This window comes from Ananas comosus, linkage group 8 (assembly GCF_001540865.1).
Source record: "Ananas comosus cultivar F153 linkage group 8, ASM154086v1, whole genome shotgun sequence".
NCBI lineage: Eukaryota > Viridiplantae > Streptophyta > Magnoliopsida > Poales > Bromeliaceae > Ananas > Ananas comosus.
The window spans coordinates 7426156-7446646 of NC_033628.1; the positions used below are offsets into that span (position 1 = coordinate 7426156).

Sequence of the window (20491 nt, forward strand, 5' to 3'; positions counted from 1 at the left end):
ACGTCGTTATAGTAGGGATAGCGGTAAGTGACGGTATGAGAAGTGGTGTCGGAGTGGAGGTACTAGAAATGGTATAGTAGCAGTATCTTCAGCCGCCTTCACACCCGTTACGTTCTCTCTCTTCGCGGAGTAGCCGCACCCGCAGCCACCTCCACCTCCGCTTCTTCCTCCCTCTCCTTCATCCTCTTCTTTCTCTTTCCCTGCCGTTCTTCCTCTCTCTGTTCTCATTTCTCTTTTTGTTTACTCTCTTTTTCCTCTTTCTTTCTCTTTATTCTCATAAGATTAATTCAATAATTTTTAAATCTCGATTAGACGTTTTAGGTTTTATCTACATATAAAAACGTTTTTGTGTTTTAGTTATTTAAAAAAAATAAGTTTAACCGGAATTAAACTAAAACTTAATTTAGGTATTAAATCTAAATCTCAATCTAAATTTAAACTTAAGTATAAGTTTAAGTTTACAACTTGAGTTAAATTTAAGTTTAAGTTTAAAACTTGAGTCAAAGTTTAAGTTTTCGTCTTAAACTTAAACTACATGTTAAAGTCTAGATCTTGTCATAAAATTTTTAGTCCACCTTGGGATTTGGCCGGCCAGTTTGACCAGTCTGGCACTGGCTCAGGGATCCGGCTAAGTCGCTGGGACTTTTTACCTTTCGAAATTTTAAACATAACTGGGCACACTAGCTGACAAGTTAGCTATTTGGCCACAAGGCTTTTACGAATATTAGTTTGGCCAGGCTTGAGAGAGTGAATATTAATCTAGAAAAATAATTTATAATTTATTAGCTTGATTTATAAAATAGTATTTTCGTGTTTCCGTTGTTCTTGCCTTGACGTAATAGTTTTGAGGGTATACTACAGGAATGTTAACTTAGTATTGTATACATCTTCATTTTAAGTCTCGGTTTATTTTTGTTTAAATTTTTTTTAATTTTTTTTTTTTTTGATTTCTTTTAATTCACTTTTTCACTCCCCTTTCGTCTCTCCTTTACGGAGATAGATAGTCTATTATGCTGATGTGAATGTACTCGGTCTAACGGAGACTACAAAGTTTGAACATGGTGTTTACCTTTTTNTTTTAAAAAAATCAATAAATAGAAGGAAAATAAAATTGTAGAAGATATTGTTTAATAAAATTAATTATATATACACACATACACTATATTTTTAAAATTTTACTCCTGAAACTTAAATTCCGTATTTTTTTTATACAATGAAATTTTATGTGATTTAAATTTCATCTATCAAATTAGATTTTATTATGCGATTTATTATGTGTATCTTTAATAAAATTAATTAATTACTAGTGTAGTGACCCGCGCGATGCGGCGGGTAGATATATTATAATATTTTAAAATTTATTCTATAAATTATTTTGTAGAGAGTAGAACAAATTTATTTTAAAAATTTTAGTAATTTTAAAATATATTGAAAAGTATGAAGATCATTTTTTTTGAATATTCTAATTTTTAACACTGAAACATCACGATAGGCATCGAACCATATTTATTTCCAAAAACTTTGTATAAATGTCTTATTATATAGATAGTGACGTGTAGGTTTAATCAAAAACAACAGAAAATATATTTAGCAAACAAATTCCAACATATCCATTAGATTTCGTTAAGTATAGTGTTATGTTGCGTAATAATTAATCATTTAAAAAATTCTAAACCGAGCAGCTTCTGCTGGTCTTTTAATGAAGGTACCATAGACTATGGATATTTATGGATCCAACAATATAAAACAACAGATTACACATTTCTAAATGAACATCTGTCTTGAGTGAGTTGTGGTGATCTTACTATACATATATGCTTTCGTGATGGATAGATGTCAATTGAATGCACTATGCCAGTGACATTTCCTCTTCCCCTGCAACATCAGTATGCTCATTTAGTCAAGCTAAACAGCAAATTCAAATAGCTTATAGAGCTTACGAAGATAAGTGAGTGTAGCCATATTTGGCAGATATGCTTCAACCATATTGCGGCATCATTAATGAGATTATGAGAATTGCACCGGAGCGCTGCGGCAGGGCCAAAGTGATCTGAAAGCAACAATGAAAAAGAATAGAGCAAAAAGACATTAAAACATGCATACTATTTCTCTAGACAAATCCGTATAGAACACTTACTGAAATGCAATAGTACTAAAAGAGTAGTCATACAATTTAATAATGTTGAAAACTAAAATTTCCTTCTTATCGATCCAATGTTCTCATTATTACTTTTCTACTTCTTGTTCTGCATTGCTAGCCAAGTTGGATGGTTGCATGCAGAGCACATTATGCAGGCCTCGCCTTTAGCTGAAATAGGAGTATGAGAAGAAAATTGAGTTAGAAATTTAGCTAAAGAATGGAATAACGTCAACAGTAGCAAAATGACAAAGGATAAAAAAAAAATTCTCTTATGTTACTACATAAAAGCTTCGTCACACTCCATAAATAGCAAGTTGCACCAAAACAAATATTAAAATCAAGGCTCGGTTTTTCTTTCTAAAAATCCGAGTTCATTTTCTTACAACGAAAAAAGAGAACTCTCAACATCAATGTAAAAAAAGAAAATATTGCGGGAACAATTGTTAGTTTTATTAATTGGCATAAAATTAAGCATATCTGCCTCTGGAAAGTAAAACTTTTTAAGAGATATTGCGTGGAAACAAACTCGGTATCACAGAGCCCCTTGTGTCATCATTGCCTTACATTAGATAGCAAAAGTACCGTGTAAAATATTATTCCAAAATAGAGAATTAGAGCTTTAAAATTACAAACCTTCTGCATCACAAAGTCCCTTGTCTCATCATTGCCTTACGTTACATAGCAAAAGTAGTGTGGAGACTAACTGTTTTAAAGTAGAAAGACAAAGTATTGAGAACGGAACAAATATATTGAAAAGGCTAGCAAACCTGTGAGACAGCAAGAAGGACCAAAATATTTGGTAAAATAAGAGGCCAAAGAATAGCACAACATAAAGACAACTAAAAGCAAAATACTCGTCAAGTATACAAAGCTCGATAATGAGAACGAAGACAAAAAGGAGAAAGCCAGTGAGAAAAAAGAAAAAAGAAACGAATTAGATCACATACATAGTCACATAAAATCAACTAAGAATGAAAAAGAAAAGGTTCAAGAAACTAAACTTTTCGCGAGGCACGTATTAGGGGAGGCCTAATTGGAAAAAGGTTTTCTTTAAAATCTATAGCGATGAAAAAAAGATTAGAGAATAAATGAGAAGGCAAGGTGGCCAAAAGATTGTATGTATAAAGCCTAAAGCAACAGATTTGTTAAACATAAGATGTTTAGAGGTGAGCTTTACGAAATCCACATTCAAACAAAACAAATTTTATACAAATTTAACCCAGAAATTGCTTTTTAATATATTATAGAGATTGTTCCAACGTTTTAGTCCTAATCGAAAGATATATAATTAGAAGAATCTTACAAAGACCAATCAGAAATTACTATAGAAAAAATTGCCAATCAACTAATCACTAAGCAATATAAGCAAATAAAGATTCAGATAGCAACACTATTATTTGGGAGGCTGAAGAGCTCATACTCTCCTCTTTGATTCAGACCCCTATAGAAGATGAATAGCTACAGCAATTGCTATATAGCTATCCAAGCTAACTTATCTATTAAAACTAATTCTTTGTTTTATCTATTAAAACTAATTCTTTGTTTTATCTATTAAAACTAATTCTTTGTTTTAAAGAATGTAATAAAGCCAATGAGTAACAGGACCTAAAACTCAAGATCGTCTGTTCTGATACGATGTTAATTTGAAATAGCCGTTTATCTCAAAAAATTCAAAGTATGAAAAAGTCAGTATTTTTTAATATTTATATTCAACATTTTGGATAATATTGAGTCAGATCACAATCCTCTCAGATTAAAGAGGTTTTGGAGTTCGATTTACATCTATCGTATCATATACGTCAATCATATTTTTAGGTTCACAGGTAGCATTTCTTTTTAACTTTTACTCGATATCATCTTACTAAGTATCTTGTTAAGTATCTTAAATAAGATTGCATATCCTTAACTTAAGAAAAATACTGTAAAATACATTCTAAGGTGAAAGATGGCTAAGTAATAAATATATGTGTTAGTACATAGTTGAATTTGATTTACATTGAGCTCTGAATAGATGCATCAGAGTCTAATCTGCTTTCATTGAACTATAACTATAAATATATGTTTTAGAGTTCAGTATGATTTGGTTTGACTTGAGTTCCATGAGAAGGCGCCACACATAATCTATATTCTGATGGCATTCAAGAGATAGTCATCATAGTACGGGAAAAAAATTAGGTGCAGTCAAAGTAAGCAAGTAATATTAGCAAAATAACAATGAATCATGAAGCAATGCAGACCATGAAAAGGCATCAAACATAATCTAAATTCTCAGGGCATTCAAGAGATAGTCAGCATAGCATGGACAAAAAATAGGCGTAGTCAACAACTCGAGAAATAACAATTCAAGAGGGATTCATCATAGCATGGACAAAAATAGTCAAAGGGAAAGTGCCCGAGAAACGACAAAACATTTATATAAACCAATCAAGAAGGGTTGGGTCTCTATCAATTATCGAAAGCTGAAACGTACTTGCACACAAAACTATATGAAAATAAGTAAATGCCTATATGAAAATATCACATTAGTCAAGTAAATAGTCAAGTAAAATAAGTGACATGAATACTGGGGAACATGTAAATGCCTATATGAAAATATCACATTAGTCAAATAAATAGTCTCTTTGACATAAGAATAATCTCCTCAATGTGTTTTTATAGTGCAAGAAATCAATTCTCCTATACATGGTTAAACTATGCACCAATAGAGGATAAACCATTAATATCAAAAATATAATTTCGCATCGTCATCATACAGATACCTATCTCAATCTGAGCCTGTTTAGCTTGATCAGGACAAATTGAACTTGTCTAACATACTCCGTTGGAGGAACAAATCAGCTTAATCAATTAAAAACAATGCCACAGAACAAATCATTATGAATATGTCAGTTTATTGATGATGAACAAATTGAAACAACTTGATCGGATTTATATTATCGTATGTTGCATTATGAATTTCATTCCTAATCAATAGTTGCACTATCAAAACTCACCTTGACCAAGCTTAAACTTTGATGGCGTCCCATGATTACGGGTTGAGTTGAACTTGGTCCCGTCAATAAGTGTCCGAGTGTAATGCACGGCAAAATTAATCAACACTCAAAACCAGGCAAAACACATACCAATTGATCAGACTATTTTTGATATCTTCGATCCAAATCAATTAGGAATGCAACCTTTTTTCGGGAAAGGAAAAAGTTAAGAACAGTAGGAAAAAGAAAAAGAAAGGAATAAAGGAAAAAGGAAAAAATTAAGCAGTCTTGACGAAAACCCCAAAAAGGTCAGGCTCAGTTAAGTCGGCAAAAAATGCTCATAAGCACAGGATAGTAATAGGACCAATAGATTACCATAGGAGGAACATGTATGGAACGACGAAGGATAAGAACAATAGGAAGCGGTTGCCTGTGAATAGGCCGTCCAAACTTCCGCTTGTTCAAAGCCATCATTTTCCACGTTCTCCTCTACTTATCATCACCGCCTCAAAGAAGAGATACAAAATAGCAAGAAACAAAAAAGAATAAAGGAAACCAAGTAGAATTAATAAAACAACAATGTATTGAAGCAGTCAAGTCCATCCAAAGCTACCACATTTAATCCCAAACAAAGACAGGAATAGCATATTTGAGTACAACCAATTATCTGTAAAACTGAGTCTATCCAAAGCTACTACATTTAATCCCAAACAAAGATACGAATACCAAATTTGAGTACAAAGAAACATCTTTAAAACTGTTTTCTCACAAATTATCCAACAACCAATCAGAAATAAAATATCAAAGGATCATATTTGGCTACCAACTAAACATGAAGTGACCCAATGTCACACCTCGTGCAAGTAAAGAATGTAAAAAAAGAGAATTGTTGGCAAATTTTCAATTGCCTTCCGACATTCTATGTCCCTAACTCTGTTACAATACAAATCTTCTTTAAATTCCATAGTCATTTGACTTTGAGCTCTATAGACTATGCATTTGATTGAGTATTGCTATAAACTTTCTTGGTAGTTAGAATACAATTTCAAAGCCAAAGATGCTCAATTTGAATCTATTTGATTGAGTATTGCTATAAACTGTCTTGGTAGTTAGAATACAATTTCAAAGTACTTGAAACAAAGTGTTGATCGTCCTCAACAGAAAGAATGAACACACAATTCATTAGTTCTAATAGGTTGAGCCATATATTTCGAAGTACAAAAGCAACTTGATACATGGTTTATGCTCGGTTTTGCTTCTATGTTATTATAGGTACCAAGAGCTAAAGAAAGAAAGTTCAAAGCTTCCATTGTTCAAACTGAACAAACTTAATGCATCATTACCTGTACCTTTGATACCAAGGAGCTCTGTAGTTCTTTTCATTATGGGTGCAAGTGATGACTTCATAGTCGCCAAGAACGTCGGGCCAATTATCGCAATCATTTCACATTCAAGGAAAGGTGCATTATAGTTTGGGATAAAAGCAGGTGGAAGCTCAATTGTTGCAATCATGTAACATTCAAGGTAAGGACTATGAAGAAAAACAAAGAGCCGACAGCCAGCAGGAAGGCATAGGGAACCTGCAGAAATCGAAAACAGGGACTTGCGGATTCCACGACATATAATTTTTTTTGCTGCGAAAATCAAGGCGAAGGAAAAGCAAAAGAATAGAGTTTTTTCTATAGAACACCTCAAAACAATGATGTAAAATAACCAAGTCTTGAAAGGTTGCTAAAACAAAAAGGGAAAAAGAAATCGAATGCAGGTAAAAGCAAGTCGAAAACAAAGAGATTTGACAAATCAAAGCCAAAGATGCAGTTTGGGAAAATCCCAATAGTTTAAAAAAACATGAAACTAATATTTACAAAGAAGAGAAGAGTAAAGAGGAGCAGCAAATATGGATAGATATGGAAATAAATAAATAATTTTTGCTCAGACACCCCTAGTTATCAAGCATTATCAGATTGGCAGCGAAGCCTTCCCGATTAATAGTGCCGACCGAGCTAGAAACCATGCGCACGCCGAAACCATTCTTAGCACAAATGAGAACAACTGGTTGCTTAAGAACTAAGCCATCCAAAGTGCTCTCATTACCAATCAAGAAAGCGCAGGCCTTTCTCAATTATCACGACTATCTGATATTGGGAAGGTCATCATCGCACGGGAGGAAAACGGGGAAGACAAAGTCTCGGGGAATAGAAGGGTCAAATTCTTATCACATTCAGGTGAAAGCAAAGTAACCCACAACAGACAAAACATTGCTATAAACTGCACATGACCGAACTACAGTTCTTCCCCCCTCTTTTTACTTTTGTCTGGACTTCTTTGGGACCCCAAATCTGAAATTGGAAACGGCCCCTCCTCAAACCGTTCCACCTAACCAGCACATCTAATATATATCTATTTTTTTATAAACCATGCTGAAGGAAAGGAGAAAGGAGGAGCCTGCGGATTCCAGGGCACTTTTTTTTCTCTTTTTTTTTTAAAACCATGCTGCAGGAAAGGGGAAAGGAAAGAGTTTTATCTAGAGTTGCTAATTTATACCTCTATTTACATGATCAGACATATATATGTAAAGGAATAACATTTACCACCATCCCCAGCGCTGCACCCCACCTCTCCGATGCCCGCGAAGCGCCCTGCAATCGCCTCGGCATTTCATCGAACAGGGCGCGAGCGCTCGGGAGAGGGCGCGGGGGCCTGCGAGCTCCTTCGATCGATCGCGTGATGGCGAGGGGGAGGAGGAGAAGAAGATCCTTGCAGATCGAAAAGAGATCTGAGAGAGTTCGGTGTGGATCTGCAGGACCTCCGCGCCCTGAGGGGCGACAGGGGAAGAAGGCGAAGAGAGGGGCGCGCGAGAAAAGGTATGAGAGAGATCGAAGAGGCGGAGGAAGGATCGAAGAGGCAGAGGAGGGATCGAAGAGGCGGTTGTGGGGGAGGGTTCGAAGAGGCGGAGGTTGTAGGGGAGGGTTCGAAGAGGCGGGGCAGGGATCGAAGCGGTGGGCATCAGGGAGCGATCGAAGAGGCGGGGTGAATGAATAAATGGGATCTGAAGTGGCGTGGTGATGTGGGATTGAATTAAGATGGATTAAGGAAAATTGGACACGTGGCAAAATAGAACGGGAAAACTAATTATTAATAAATTTAATTAATTAATTAATTTCATAGAGTTTAGAGATTTAAAATTTTAAACTTTGAAGCTTAAAATTTAGAAATAAATAATATAAGTAAAAAATAAAATTTAAAATTTAAATATAAAATATAAAATTAGAAAATTAAAACTTTAAAATTTTGAAGTTTAAAAAGCTTAAAATTTAGAAATAAATATTATAAGTAAAAATTGAAATTTAAAATTTAAATAAAAAATATAAAATTAGAAATTTAAAACTTTAAAATTTGGAAGTATCAAAATTTTATATTTTGATATAAAAAATTTAAAACTTTATATATATATATATATATATATATATATATATATATATAGAGGGAGAGAGAAGGGGGGTTTGGGGGGACACGTGTCACCTTGTGGTCCCCCCAAACCCTCCTTTAATGTAGTTAGATAGATAGATAGATATTTAGTTCGATTATTTAATATTTAATAAAAAGATCTAATTATAAGTGAGAGAGTTCGGACCGGTTTGATTATTAGCATTTTCGGAACACCGGTTTATCGATTGAACAGTCGATCACACGGGTCAATGCAAATTTTAAAGCTTTCCATTTTTCAGGGTCGCCGAATCGGCCGACGGACTCGGTCACGGTCTGACCAGTTTGACCGGCCGGTTTAGGGTTTAGGGTTCGACCTGATTTTTAAAATACTGTTCTAGATCTGAAATTGTACATCAAATTCAAATTCTGCTTTTGAATTTGAAACTGAGTTCAAAATTTGAATTTGAATTTAAATTGAGTTCAACATTTGAATTTGAATATGAATTCAAATTTAAATCTAAATTTATATTCAACTTTAAATCTAAACTAGTTAAGAGACCCGCGCGATGCTGCGGGTAGTTATTTTAAAATTTAATTTTGAAAATTAGTTATAAAAATTAATTTCAGAATTTAAATGGTGCAATAAGTATATCAAAAAATTTTAGTAGGCATAGTAGTTCCCCATTAGTTAGTAAAATAATTTTAGTAGATATCGTAGTCCCCAGTAGTTAGTGAATCAGATAAGAAATCATTGTTTGTGATTCTTGCAATTAATTTTCGTCAAATATAAAATTAACTTAAGCTGCATCAATTTTCTTTTATTTTTTAATGTACAATTTATATGTGAATGCTCAATATTATAAAATTAATATTTATATCCAGTAGTCTAAATTATTTAACATTTATTTATATATTTTACATTTTATAAAAATAAATAGTAAATTATATAATAAATTATTATATAATAATATATCTATATAGAAATAAAATACTATATATATTAAATAAATATATATAATAAATAAATATATATTTATAAATAAAATTTTACATATATATATATATATATATATATATAATGAGAGGGAGGTCCACCGTGGACCTCCCTCTCACGTGGTCCACAGGCCGAAATGGCCTCGTGGACCCCGATAAAACCCCAAGAGCCGCGATTTTTTTTCGGCTCTGCGCCGACCCCGCGCCGCACCCCCTCCCCCCTCGCTGGCTCCCACCCTCGCCCCGCGGCGCCAGCGCCGAAGCCCACCCCTGCGCCTGCGCTCGGGCCAGCACTTGTCGCGTGTCGCACTCGTGCCAGCGCCCGCTCCGCTCCCGCCGGCACGCGTCGCCTCCGCCCTCGCTCCGCCGGCCCGACCCTCTCGCGCCCCGCGCCGGGTGCTGCGCCAGCTCCGGCTCGCGGCTCCGCCCGGGCCGCGCCTGCTCCCGCTCGCGCCCCGGGCCTCGGGCCCGCAACTCGGCCTTCTCGCGACACGTGTGCAGTTATTGAGGAATAATAGATAGTTATATATTATGGATTTAATTCAAAATCAAATTGAGGCCAATTTGAATAAAAAAAATCTATTGATTTTGTGTTTTTGCAAAACTATACATCTATTTTGGATTTTGCAGATTAGCTCTAAATTTTTAATAAATTAATTAGAATACTCTTATTCCTCTTTCTTTCTCCTTTTTCTCTCATTTGTTTTTCTCTTTACTCGTCTCTCACCTTCTCGTCGTCCCTTTCTCTTTCTTTTCCTACTTTCTCTCCCTCCTTCGCCTCCGCCTCCACCTCCACCGACCCCCACGCCGATGAGGCGCTTCTCTCTCTTGCATTGCCCATACTTTCGCCGACTTCTATTACGATGATATGGTAAAGATTATGGAGGTGAGGCTGTGGTGAAGAGTATGGCAGTGAATGGCGACAGGGATGAGATTGTTGTAGGATTTGAGAAGGATTGGGCGAGAGAGCATATTGGAGTTGGGGACGGTTGGGGTCGGTTGTTGCGACAGAGGGTGAAGGGAAGGGCGCGGTAGCAAAAAAAAAATGGAGGTGGAAGAAAAAGAAGAAGAAAGAATTTTTAAAAAAACTAGAAAAAAAATATACTTTTCTTCTTGTGGGAATGACATCATATACTATGGCTACTACAGGAAGGGCCAAAAAGTAGAAAGAAAGAAGAAAAATTTTTTTTTACTGTTTGAGACAAAGTTGCACCATTTGAGGATGAATTGCACTATCTAAAACTATTTGAGGCTAATTGCACTACATAAAATAAAAGTTATATTATTTGAGACTTTAAGTAGCACTATTTAAAATTATTTGAAACTAAGTTGTAACTTTTCAAATAGTGCAACTTGATTCCCAAATAGTGCAACTTAGTCTTAAATTGTGCAATTTTTATTTTTTGTGATGCAACTTAGTTTGAGACTAAGTTGCACTATTTAAGACTTAAGCTACACTGTTTGAGACTTAACTTATACCATTTAAAACTATTTGAGACTAAGTTGCAACTTCTTAAACAGTGCAGCTTAATTCTCAAATACTGCAACATAGTCTCAAACTGTACAACTACTTTTTTGGTGCAACTTAATTTCAAGGGTTAAATGCATACAGGTCCCTGCAAACATAGTCAATTGCGGAAATATCCCTGCAAAACGGAAACTCCATAAGTTATCCCTGCAAAAGTCTAAAGTTATGCAGATATGTCCCTGCCGTTAAGGACTGTTAGAAAATTTTCGTTAACCACGGTTAAAGTACTTAACCATGGTTAATTATAAGGTAAATTTACGATCCTACCCTTCTTCTTCTTCCTCATCTTCTTCTTCCCTCTTCTTCGTCGCCGGCGAGGGCGGCGGCGGCGGCGGCGGCGGCGACGACGGCGGCGACGGCGAACCCTCTCTCTTTCTTTTCCTCCTTCTTCCTCTCCCTCTTCCCTTTTCTCCCTTCTTCTTCCTCTTCCTTTTCCTCTTCCCTCTTCTTCATCGCCGGCGAGGGAGAAGATCCGACGGCGGCAGCGAATCCTCTCCCTCTCCCTCTTCTTCTTCCTCTTCCTCTTTCTTTTCCTCTTCCTCTTCCTCTTCCTCTTCCCTCTTCTTCGTCGCCGGCGAGGGAGGAGATGCGGCGGCGGCGCGCGGCGACGAACCCTTTCCCTCTTCATCTTTCTCTTCCCTCTTCCTCTCCCTCTTCCTCTCCTTCTTCCTCTTCCCTTTTTTTCTTCCTCTCATTCTTTCTCTTCCCTCTTCTTCGTCGCCGGCGAGCTCGACCCGCGCCGTCGCCGCCATCCGCTCCGGCGGCCCGAAGAGGAAGAGGAAGAGAAAGAGAATGGGAAGATGCTTTTGGAGGGATATATTTGTGAGGGCAAAATGGTCATTTCACATGAAAACTGTTAAAAAATAAACAGTTCTCTAACAGATGTTAATCAGAGGGACATATCTGCATAAATTAGGACTTTTGTAGGGACAACTTATGGAGTTTCCGTTTTGCAGGGATATTTCCGCAATTCACTATGTTTGCAGGGACGTGTATGCAAATAACCCTAATTTGAAATTAGTTTTAAATAGTGCAATATAGCCTCAAACACTGCAACTTAATCTCAAACAGTGTGACTTCTTCTTCTTCTTCCTCAATTCTTTTTGGCCTTCATTATAATGGTCGCGGTGTGTGATAGCCTACCCAAGAGAAGAAAAAAAAAATATTTCTCTCTTTTTTTTTTTCTTGTTTTTCTTTTACCCTCTGTATATTTTTCGCTACCACGCCCCCTAGCTTGTCCTTTTACGCAGCAACCGTCCCGGCCCCAATGCGTCTCCCTCCCTATTATACTCAGTCCTGCGGCCCTCTTGTTGTCGTCACTGTTCATGGTCATGCCCTCTGCAGTAACTTCATTTCCGTGATCTGTGACTTATTTGCGGCTGTCCGAGTCGGTAGAGGTATGGGCAAGGCAAGAAAGGAGCATGGCATTGACGTGAGGGCGGTGGAGGAGGGAGATGAAATGGAAGGAGAAACAGAGGAAGGGACAGCAAGGAGGAAGATGAAGACGGAGGAGAAAAATGAACAAGAGAGAAATGAGAGAGAAAGATGAATAAGACTATTTTGGTCAATTTATTGAAAATCCAAACCGAATATGTAAAATCTAAAAAATGGCCTTTTTTTTTTACAAAACACGAAATTGGTGGACTTTTACGCAATTAGCCTTAGTTTAAATATAAACTTTTAGTCCATAATTGGAATTTATATTTGAAATCTGAATCCAAACTCTCAATCTAAATTAAAATAAGAATAAGAATTTAAATTTGAAATTATAATTTAAAATCTAACGTTGAATTTGAAATTGATTTAAAAATCTCAATATGAGTTCAAAATTTAAATTTGAAATTTAAATTTGAATTAAAATTTTAATTAAAATTTTATAATTTAAAATAAAATTGCCACGCATGGGACTAAAACAAAAGTTTTTTTCGGGCACATGCATAGACTAGTCGTTTGTACAAGAATGCCCTCATACACACATGTTAACAACCAACCAATTTCAACAATTTTTATACAATGTATCTATTACTATATACTAAACTCCGTGGACTAAAGTTACTGTGCTGACATGTGTCCCTTGACTATTTTCGGTGAACCTGGTGTACCATAGACCAGCCTCCCCTCCGCTTTGTCCTTATATATATATATATATATATATATATATATATATATATATATATATATATATATATATATATATATATGAGTGAGGCTACCATGCTATTGGAAGCACGGAGCCTTTCGTGCTTCCAGCTTGTTTTCAATATTGCGACTTTTGAATCGTCAATCGGCTCCGTTAAACTTGATCTAGAATATTTGAAGTACCTAGAAAATAAATTTTATGATTTTACGATATCATTTGCCTAGTGAACGAAGGGGCTCAAAATTAGCGGCTGAAAATAAAAATCTTACAAAATGTAATAATGTGACATTAAAATTTTAAATCAAAGATATTGATCTTGTTTTATATAGTATAAAGAATTTTCTATCAAAATTTCACGTGATTTGGATATTTCTACACTGTTAAACTTGCAAACGGCTTATTACGCCATTGGAAATTTGTTGATTTTGAGCACCATTCGATCGCTAGGCAATATGGATATCAAAATAATAAATTATTTTCTAGTACTTCCAAAACTTTAGATCAAGTTTAACACGACGCCCTTATTGGATGAATTCGAAAGCGCAAACATCGAAAACGAGCAAAGCACGGAGTGCTACCGTCTTATCGTCATAGATAGTAGCCTCACTCTAGTTATATATATTATTAATATATATATATAGAGGTCTTGTGTGCTATAGGGAGCACGGAAGCCTCCCGTTGCCTCCTTAAGCCTTTTTCGGATGATTGCTTCAGAATCGAACGATCAGCTCCGTTATACTTTATCTAGCGTATATGAATTAGTATGTAAAAATAATATTTTTACGATTTTCGATTTTCGATATCATTTAACATAAGTGATCGAAAGGTTTCAAATCAAGTCCTGAAAATAAAAATCTCATGACGGAAAGAGTGGTTGAATATAGCACTAAAATTTCGATCAGAGATATTGATCTCGCTGTAATATAGTTATAAAGATTTTTCTTATCAAAATTTCAATATATTTGAATACTTAAATTTTACACGTTAAACTTGCAAAACGGTATACTTAACCATTAAAAATTAGTGATTTAAACTAATACTATAAATAATATTACAATTAACAGCAAATTTATTTCTGATACTTTAAATATGTTATATCAAGTCTACAGGCCGATCGCCATTCGATAATAACTCCTATCATTCGAAAACGTCTTAGGAGCATGGAGGCCTCCGTGACTCCTTCCAATAGCCACACAAGACCTATTTAATATAGTATATAATATATTATATATATATATATATAATATATAATATATATATGGTTTTCAAATTTTATATTGTAAAATTTTAAATTTTGGATATCAAAATTTTAAATTCCAAAATTTCAAATACTAAAATTGAAATTTTACTATTTTAAAATTCATAATATTTATTTTCAAATTATCAACTTCAAAAATTAAAATATTGAATTCCTATTGTACTTTCTCTTTTACTTAATTTTTATCTAATTTAATGTTCATACATTTTTCTCTTTTTTCCCCTCTTTTATCAAAAAATGTGCATGCCACTTTCCTCTCTCTTAGTTTATATCACGCCCCGGGTTCCAGTAGAAGCCCATCCGGTGTGTGCACAGACACGCCGTGTACACCAAGCACCCTTGGCGTACACAAGGCGTCTACAACAACAATATCAAGGAAAGGAAGTAAGAATGAATCCTAAACTTGGCGCTCATAGCAAGCATATAAATCTACTACATAAAAGAGTCTAGTACAAAAACACCTTCACAAGATATACAGTAGGTATAAACAAATGGTACAACTCGAATACTAGTAGATCTCTAAACAAAATACATTTGTATATCTTTCTGTTTGAAGTTAAAAAAAAAAGAAAAAAAGAAAAGAAAAAAAGGTAAAGTAGTCCTAGTCAAAACTGATTAAATTCGGACTCATATAATCCCAATGGATCTCATATTAACCGAGAAATTTTGGGACCAATAATTATAATTTAAATCCACAATAGGCCCATTCATGAATGTGAGTTGGTGGGCCTCATAAAAGCCCTTTAAAATTTTAGACCTGTATAATAATTCGGGCCTCATTTCAGCCCATTAAATATTATCATTTGTGCCCAACAAATTTTATTAAAGTGGGCCCGATCAATGACGGCTCATATCCACACCCTAGAAAATATCTGTTATTCTAACAACCCCATTCGAAATTCGATTTCAAATAACAACCAATTCAAAATTCGATTTCGAATTTCGAATTTCCAACCGACTCCTAAAATATCTTCCAACCAACCATAACAACCGATTCAAAATTCGATTTCGAATTTCAAATTTCCAACCAACTCCCAAAAACCTTCCAACAAACTACAACCGATTCAAAATTCGATTTCGAATTTTGAATTCCCAACCAACTCCCAAAATATCTTCCAACCAACCACAACAATCGATTCAAAATTCAATTTTGAATTTTGAATCCCCAACCAACTTCCAAAATATCTCCCAACCAACCACATCCATTCGAATTTTGAATACCTATCCATCCAACAACCGATTCAAAATTCGATTCGAAATTCAAATTCCCAACCAACTCCCAAAATATCTCTCAATCAACCTGTAGGATACCGAACTTATAAAAATATGAAGTTGCGGGGTATGTTGGTTTGGAAAGCCATTAGAATGATTCCGGTGAAGTTCGGAAGCATTCGGGCGTTTTCGGAGCGCGTAGGCGTGAAAACGGGACCCGAAAGGCTATGTCGGACCATGGACTAAATCCAGCATTAGCGTGGATGAAAAGATGATGAAAATACGCTCGAAAACATGTTTGAAGAGTCTCGGTTCGATTTGAAAAGAATCGGAGGTCAAACGAGCAAAAACGAGAGAAAACGGATCCCGAAAACGAAAAAGGCTGAAATTTGGCTAAGTCCTAAAAATGCTAGAATTCTGGACCTTCGGGGATCGGTCTCTCACTGCTAGGGACCGGTCCCCTATACAAAAATTGGCCCCGCGCGGGTAGTGCAGGAAACATGAAGTTGAGGGGCTGTTTTGCAACTGTTGCACGAATTGAGCTATTAGAGAGGGGTAGAACTTATCCCCTCTCATTTCTCTCATTTGCAATCACCCAAAACACCCTCTCTCTCTAGAAGCTCTTCCTCTCTCTCTAGAAGTGGAATCAAGAGGAGGATTGGTGGAGATTTTGGAGCTAGAAGAAGGAGCTTCATCATCTTCTTCATCTTCTTCCTCCATTTGCTTGGGGAAAAGCTTAGTAGAGATAAGTTTTTGAACCACTCTCATGGTGAATGATTTGGATTAGGTTCAAATACATTAGAAATGGAATTTGTTGATGCTCTAGAAGTAGTTAATCTTATTTATTGTAAGAAATGATGCTATATGAAGTTTATTGCAACAATGGTGATTTAGGGTATCCAAAAGAGGGCTTTTGCTCATGAGGGGTTTTGATCTAAATTAACCTCTCTCTAACCTAATTGCTAGGTCTACGAACGCAACGGTGCACTCGGTTCGGCGATCCGACGAGTGTACGCAGAGATATTGAGGATCGAAGCCGTTAAGATACAGATTGCCGCAGCTCGCGGCGTAAGCTTCCAAAAATCATGAAAATGGAATCGTAGCATCGTGGTATCGGAGAATAAACTCCAGAATAGACGGATCGCGGATTGGTGGCCGTTCGGGTGGTCGCGCAAGAGTTTGGCCCGAACCGGATCACGGGTGCCGCGGGAGGCCGATTGCAAGTGACGACGAGCAATCGGAATGCGATAAAAGGTGGGGGGTGTCCATCCCGAAGTAACTGAGCTTCCTTTTATGTCTAAGTTCTATATTTTGATCATATTCCTATATGTTGATATATTGTGCATTATAGGATTAGTAGATGATTACATTTCCATTCCTTGCATGTTACCTAGGTTGTGTAGCATTGTGGGCTTGACACTTGATCTTAGGTTGCATGAGGATTGGGTCTTGTGACAAGAATCCTATAGTGACAAGAATGATGATGAACTTGGACATGTAATTGGCCTAGACGAGTGGCATTTGGACTAGTGTAATAAAGACACTATAATATTGACGAGTGGCATGTCGATTTTGTGTATTAAAACACATATAACATCATGACATAAACGAGTGGCATCAAATCTAGTGTAGTGGAACACTATGGCATTTGAACCTAGGGATAGTAGATTTTTTCGATTGTCATGTTGTAGACATTATGTATTTGGCATTAGTGCATTTGAGGCATTCATTATGCATTTGGTATTGTGCAGCAGAGGCATATTGACCCTGGTAGATAGGGTATCCTCTTGTGAGGATTGGATCATACTCACTAGTCTGTTTTTGCTTGTTAGTGGTCGCTCCACCGAGGCACGAGTCTTCGGAGTACTTCACTAGGGGCAAACGTAGTTGTCCCGCAGACGGTCTCGGTGTGCGAGTGCAGCTTCTCCTCACCTATGAGATTGAGAGTGAGTCGAGAGCGTAACCTTTGGGTTAGCCAAGCAGATTGGGTAAAGAATATGAATGGCATAGCAGATTTGCATTCATACCTTGAGTTGACATTGAAACATAGTAGCATGCGTAGAGACATCACTATGTAGTAGCTTATTTCCTTATTGTTGAGACATAGTAGCATGTTGTAGATACATCACTATGTGGTAGCTCATTTCCTTATTGTTGAGACATAATAGCTGTGTAGAGACATCACTATGTAGTAGCTCATTTTCTTATTGTTGAGACATAGTAGCATGTTGTAGATACATTACTATGTGGTAGCTCATTTTCTTATTGTTGAGACATAGTAGCATGTGTAGATACATCACTATGTAGTAGCTTATTTTCTTATTGTTGAGACATAGTAGCATGTTGTAGATACATCACTGTGTTAGTAGCTTATTTCCAAGCAGATTGGGTAAAGAATATGAATGGCAGAGCAGATTTGCATTCATACTTTGAGTTGACATTGAGACATAGTACCATGCGTAGAGACATCACTATGTAGTAGCTCATTTCCTTATTGTTGAGACATAGTAGCATGTCTAGAGACATCACTATGTAGTAGCTCATTTCCTTATTGTTGAGACATAGTAGCATGTTGTAGATACATCACTATGTAGTAGCTCATTTTCTTATTGTTGAGACATAGTAGCATGTTGTAGATACATCACTATGTAGTAGCTCATTTCCATTATTGTTGAAGTATAGTATCATGATTAGTAGAATATCATTGCTATGTTCATATATTCCATGATTACAGAGGCATAGTAGCATGTGTATATTCCATTACTATGTAGCAGCTCTTTTCATATCTACCTATCTATCTGTTGCTTATACCTACTTAGACCTAGTGGGAAGATCGGCGGAGTCGGCGGCCAAACCCACTGGGAACTATATTTATATAGTTCTCACCCCACTTTGTTGCAGGGCATAGCGAGAGCGTACCGGCAGAGAACCGTGGTAAGGGCATAGCGCCCTAGTAGCTAGTAGCTTTCTTTATGCATTAGAGTACCGTCGTGTACATAGAGATGTAAATGTATTTGGAAGTTACTTATGTATTTGGAGAGCTATTTTGTATTATGAGAAGAATATGTATTTATTTGGAAAGATGAAAATGTAAATCAATATGAAAAATGAGGTTGAATGAATGTAATAGCTAGATGTATCTCTCTTTATTTCACTTGTATGTTACTTGTGATTCTTGCTCTTAATTGTATAGCACTAGTGGTGCTTCGTCGTATCATGTATGTTGAATAAATTTTTCCTGGGCAAATTCTTGTACATGATATTGTCGTTGAGCCTTGGGCGGACAGGGGAGGTGTTGTCCGTTCGGCGTCTGATCGACGTGCCCGGATCTGGCCAAATTGGCGGGTCGCGGGGCGTGACACAACCACATCCATTCGAATTTTGAATATCTATCCATCCAACAACCAATTCAAAATTTGATTTCGAATTTCGAATCCCTAAAGGTGTGTTTGGTTCCACGTAAAACTGTGGAAAAAAAAATTTTGGTGGAAAAAAAATTTTCGGTGGAAAAAAGTTTTACGTTGTTTGTGTTTGGTTCGTAGGAAAAGAAAAGTAGTTTTCTATGACAGTTGTTTGGTTGAAAGGAAAAGAAAAGCAGATGGAATTAAAACTATTTAATATATTTTTTATTATATATATTATTAATATATTATAATTATTATATATATTTTCTCTAATTATATATATTACATATTATTAATATATAATAATTATCATAATATATTTAATTATTCTAATTTATATTTATAAACAAAATATATTTAAAATATATTATATAATAAATATATATAATATATAATAATATATTTAATATTATAAAATAAATTATTATATATTTATAAATAAAATTATATATATATATATAATATATTATATTATAATATAAATATATATTAAATATACAATCAAAGAAGGAGAGCGAGGGATCTACTGCGCTCTCTCTCTCTCAACTAACAGGCGGTCCCACGAAGGTATTCTCACTCGTGACCCGCGCACAAAGAATCCTATAACCCCGCACATTTTCCTACGTTACGTTTATCATTCCGCTCTTGCGGACCCGAAAAACGAAAGCCCCCCAAATTCTTCAGCGTATTCGTAAAAAATAATTTTCGGAGAAATTTTTTAAGAAGAACCAAACATCAGAAAATAGATAATTTCAACTGAAAATAATTCTGAGTACTTTTACAGCAAACCAAACACCCCCTAACTGACTCCTCAAAATATCTCTTGCCGCCCCTTCTATTATAAATATGAGAATAGAAATCAATATGGGAGACGATACGACAAAGGAGGAGAGAACAAATAGATAGAGAGAGACAATAGAGAGATTACGATAAAAAAAGGAGAGATAATATTATTTTCACTCTTGCTACACGCGTTCCCACATAAAAAAAAATTCAAAGGAGGAGAGATCGCCAAGCCGCGGAAAGGAGGAGAGATCGCCGAGACGCGAAAAAGAGGAGAGATTGCCGAGCCACTTCATCCAATCCACCATCTGATCAACAAGTAAAAAAAAAAAGAAAAAAGAAAAAAATATAATAAAACATATAAAAAAAAAATCTCTTTCCTCCCCCATTTTTTTCTTTTTTTTTAGATCCTGTTATCGTAGTCATCCATACCATTTAGACAACTTCGATGGGAGAGTGGAGGGGAGCTAATGTCTTATCGTTTCTTCGGACTTCTCGATATCCCATTCGAAGCTGTTAATTGATGGGATGGATGATTTACATTGCCGTGACCATCTCCAGCATCGCCGGTTCGGTATTTTCGAAAGAAGAGGGGAGGGGAATCTTCGATTCCTCGTTTCTTCGGACCCTTC

At 35.9% G+C, this 20491-nt stretch overlaps 1 protein-coding gene across 1 annotated transcript; it reads right to left on the reverse strand.

The window, feature by feature from the left end:
- LOC109713982 lies at positions 5408-8185 on the reverse strand. Its single transcript, XM_020238323.1, has 2 exons — positions 7729-8185; positions 5408-6692 (listed from the first exon to the last, which is right to left on the reverse strand). The coding sequence occupies exons 1-2, from the start codon at positions 8117-8119 to the stop codon at positions 6379-6381; spliced, it is 705 nt and encodes a 234-aa protein (XP_020093912.1). The 5' UTR covers positions 8120-8185; the 3' UTR covers positions 5408-6378.